General features: G+C 31.4%; 1 protein-coding gene across 1 annotated transcript; it reads right to left on the bottom strand.

Annotated features, from left to right (window-relative positions):
• Window positions 1-423: 423 nt before the first annotated feature.
• On the bottom strand, window positions 424-4210 carry LOC139489148 (uncharacterized). The gene is made up of 3 exons (XM_071275308.1): window positions 3700-4210; window positions 1215-1292; window positions 424-913 (listed from the first exon to the last, which is right to left on the bottom strand). The coding sequence occupies exons 1-3, from the start codon at window positions 3959-3961 to the stop codon at window positions 438-440; spliced, it is 816 nt and encodes a 271-aa protein (XP_071131409.1). The 5' UTR covers window positions 3962-4210; the 3' UTR covers window positions 424-437.

Genomic DNA, 4210 nt, shown 5'->3' with positions numbered 1-4210 from the left:
GTTTAAAAAATATCATTTATCAACACCTTAAGAAGCACAATCACAAGTTCAAATTCAGCCTTTGGAAGAAGTAAATACAAAACAGGGGAATCCAATTAAAAAAATGTACGATCACAAAAAATAATTGAATAAAAATAATTTTAAAAAATAGACAGTTTGTTCTATGGTCTGAATGATAAATTAATGTCATAGGAATATAGTTATCAAAGTACTGATTCCGTTAAGATTTAAGATATAATTTCCAAAACTGTACGTAAATATAGGTCAAATTAACTGTTTGAAAAATACATGATAAAAAAATGAAAAAAGCGTGCTGTAGATGATCAATATTTCACGGAATCATTGAAGAACGAACGAACAAAGGGATGAAGTAGGCAACGTATTTCTCCATATGAGTGAAAGTATAGTATGATAAAAAAAAAATTGAAAACGCATCTTTATTTAGAACAAACAACGCAATATACGGCAAAGTTGTCATCATACGGAGGACACGGGAGGGATCCACATTTTGTTGCTGTAGCATACAGTAAGTTTCCGTTTTGGTTTGACTTCCCACCTTGTAGAAATTCTGGTTTATTGTCCACACATATATATGATGATGCCTTGTATCCATAATGGTTAGACGCAAGATATCCATGATACTCCAGTTTCCAACCACTATAACACGACTTTCTACCAGGAATCATTATGGAAGCATATGTGTAATGACTTCTACAAACAGCACATGGTGCATCCTCATCTGCCGCACCTGCTCCAAAAAATGTTTCTTCGTACTCCGTGCCATATATTAAACTTCTACCGACAGTTGTTATATTACTTGTTTCAGGGTTATTTGGTAGGCAAAGTATATTCGAAGGACCACCATAACGAGAGGAAAGTGTTGGACCTTCTTGTAACTGTCCTGCTGTAAACCCTGAAATTTTAGAATGTTCAGTTTTTCATTATAATGTAGATTATGATATAAAAAGTTAGTTATCGATGTGCATTTTGCACCTGAAGTAAATACATATTATTTTGCTATTCAAAATAAACTTTTATTTATTTACGGAGACGGATTATATAAGAGCACTACTCTCGTTCTCTCGTTTCTTGCCCCAATTATTAAATACCTTGTATTTTTCGTATTTATGTCTTTACCCTTGTAGCTATATAATTTTTATATATATAACGATCTCTTTAATGAAATATGTGTACACATAAAAAAAGTTTCAAACCTGTATAAATGGTTTCCGTATCCGTTCCAGAACACTGCTTTCTTCCCCAACGCACGTATGTAGAGCCGGAATCTGAAACTGAAATAAAATAAACAGCATAACATGTTTATTTTATCAAATGTTAGAATATGCTAAGTATATCATGCACGGGGAACCTTTGTATGTCTTCCACAGAGCCTACGAAACCACTATGTTAATATATTAAAAAGAAAGGATATATATTTAAGAAGTGAATACTTCTTTTTGTAAATGTTTCGGATGTAAAAGCGTAGACCGAAATACATTTTGTATAAACCCTACAAAATTATTCAACGAAGCATTCAATATACTTATAATGATAATTTTTATTTGCTAGCATCACGAAAGCACGATTTCTACTTTTATTTACCAGACGAGTTTATTTTATTGCGAAAGCTCGTGTCATCATGACTGAGTTACATTTCGTTTTTAGAATAAATGTTAATTTAAGAATGACACAATATTGCTGTTATCCAATCACAAAAACGTATTATAATGAAACATGCATGTAATGTAAATAAGTTTTTATAATTTTTATATGATTTGCATATCTACGAATACTTGGATCAGATTGGTAAAAATATTTTGTTTTGGCTTACACTTCGATAAACCATATTGCCGACCTTTACTGTAAATTATCCATGCACGATACTCATGTATGTGATCCGGGGTTTCTAGGCAAGTTGAGATTAAAAATTAAATACTATTATTTCCTTTCTAACGCATAACATAAGGAAAATTATGTATTAAAGCTTAGAAAATGAATGAAAAAAAGATAAAATAAAACTCCGCGAAATATTATGCAGGAATGATCATGGTATCGTACAAAGGAAAACTCTTTAACTGATGATTATTCCGTTATTACTTGCTCGCTTCAAATTCAGATACAATCTCATAGATTCTTAAGGAATAATTAATATCTCATCATACTTTGAACGACAAAATTATTTTATGATGTGACTCTGTACCTATGTATCTTGTCATACTTTGAATGACAAAATTATTTTATTCATTAATATTACTTTTACTGTTAACTAACTTTTTTTGTGATATACATTTTACGTGACTCTGTACTTATGTATCACGTCATACTTTGAACCACACTATTATTTTATTTATTATTATTACTTTAACTGCTAAGTCAGTGTTTGTTATATCTATTTTGCGTGACTGTATTTGTGCATCCCGTCATACTTTGAACGACAAAATTATTTCATGTCTACCTGTGCGAATTTCAAACGCGCAATTTTACACCAGTACCCATACCCTCCTTCCTTGATGGGTGCATTTTACATAGACAAATATAATCGTATAATATAATCAAAATGAGGATGTTAATTTGATGTATGCCTTTTTGTGCTTCTTCGTTACATTTGTTGTTTTTATAGTGATTAAGATGATAACACAATGTTGACTGCTGTACCCCTATTTTTGACATTTTTACCTATTATGTCTGTTTATTTTGTTCACGCATCGGTGACTATATAATGGAATTTGATGCGACTGTCATACAAGTGAGAGGTTTAGCTAGCTATAAAACCAGGTTCAATCCACCATTTTCTACATTTGAAAATGCCTGTACCAAGTCGGGAATATGACAGTTCTTGTCCATTCGTTTTTGATGCGTTTTGTTATTTGATTTTGTCATGTGATTATGGACTTTCCGAATTGATTTTTCTCTGAGTTCAGTATTTTTGTGATTTTACTTTTAACCTTTGTGGATCATCTAAAAGTTGATATGGCAGCTAACTCAATAGTTACGGCATGTTAATTGTGGATTTGATGGTAAATACATGTAATAGCTAATAAACAAAACATTGTTCATTAAAAAAATGATTTAAATGTTGCAAATGCTTACTATGTGAGCGATTCAGTTCTATTCTTTAATTAAAGTTTGTCCTTAGCTAACCTTGATGAGTGCAATCAAAACAGCAATTATTTAGTTTACTGATTACCGATAGATTGATTATTCCAGCTCTTTCCTTAAGTAAATTAAGTGTGTGTTCGTGTTTGTTTAAAGTTTGATCATAACAATGATGTACGAGGCAAATATGCTACGAGTTATTTATAAAAGGTTAAACTCGAGTGCATTGATTTTTATTGACGAAAACATTGAAAACAGAACAGGACAAAATGTCCTGGAAAATTTTGTCAATTTGTGCTCCTTCATAAACGATCAAGCTTAATGATAGCCCAACAATATTAGTTCTGTCAATTTTTATAAAATTATAAAACATAGATTTAAATCAATATGTTATAAAATTATGAGGAAAATTAAGGTGTTGTGATGTAAAAAAAAAATGTAATGGCGCTTAATGGATAAAACCGGAGAATTCCGAATAAAAAAATCAAAACAAAATCAGCGATCATCTTGAGACACAGTAGTACTGCCATTCGGTCTCAACAAGGAAAATCGTATTCATAACTCTCAAATTGTAAATACAATAACATGAATAATAAACTATACCCTTCTGTAAAGTTCTTTGCAGGTTTTCAGTTTTTGCCTTTTCCTCTGACAGGGCCGTGCTCAATGTGGTATTCATGTCTATCATCTCTCTCTTCAACAGTTGGTACATTCTTTCCATTTCAACTAATCGTGAATTAATAACATCAGGGTCACTTAACAAAAGGCGCTTCGTATAGTCGTTGTCTGTTCTAGAGTGTTCAGTTAAAATCAAATCCACATCAACAAATAAAATAACCAGTAAAATTTCAAACATATTTGTCATGATCTATGCCTTAACAAGACAGAAAGTAACCCGATTGTTCTTACAAGAGATAACATACGTACAGTAAACCTATCATCATGATCATGTAGATTAGATAATATAGTTGTTGACATATTGCGCCTGTCTTGTAACAATGACAGAAACACTCGTCGTTAAAAACATGCTTCATTTCCGATTAAGGCAGTTTTGATATATTTGTAGATCTTGTCCTGATAATTTGGCTATCGATCATTTTCTATCTGACTTATT

This window comes from Mytilus edulis, chromosome 9 (genome assembly GCF_963676685.1).
Source record: "Mytilus edulis chromosome 9, xbMytEdul2.2, whole genome shotgun sequence".
NCBI lineage: Eukaryota > Metazoa > Mollusca > Bivalvia > Mytilida > Mytilidae > Mytilus > Mytilus edulis.
The sequence above is the reverse complement of the archived record's forward strand: the minus strand, read 5'-3'. Positions and strand labels throughout refer to the sequence as shown.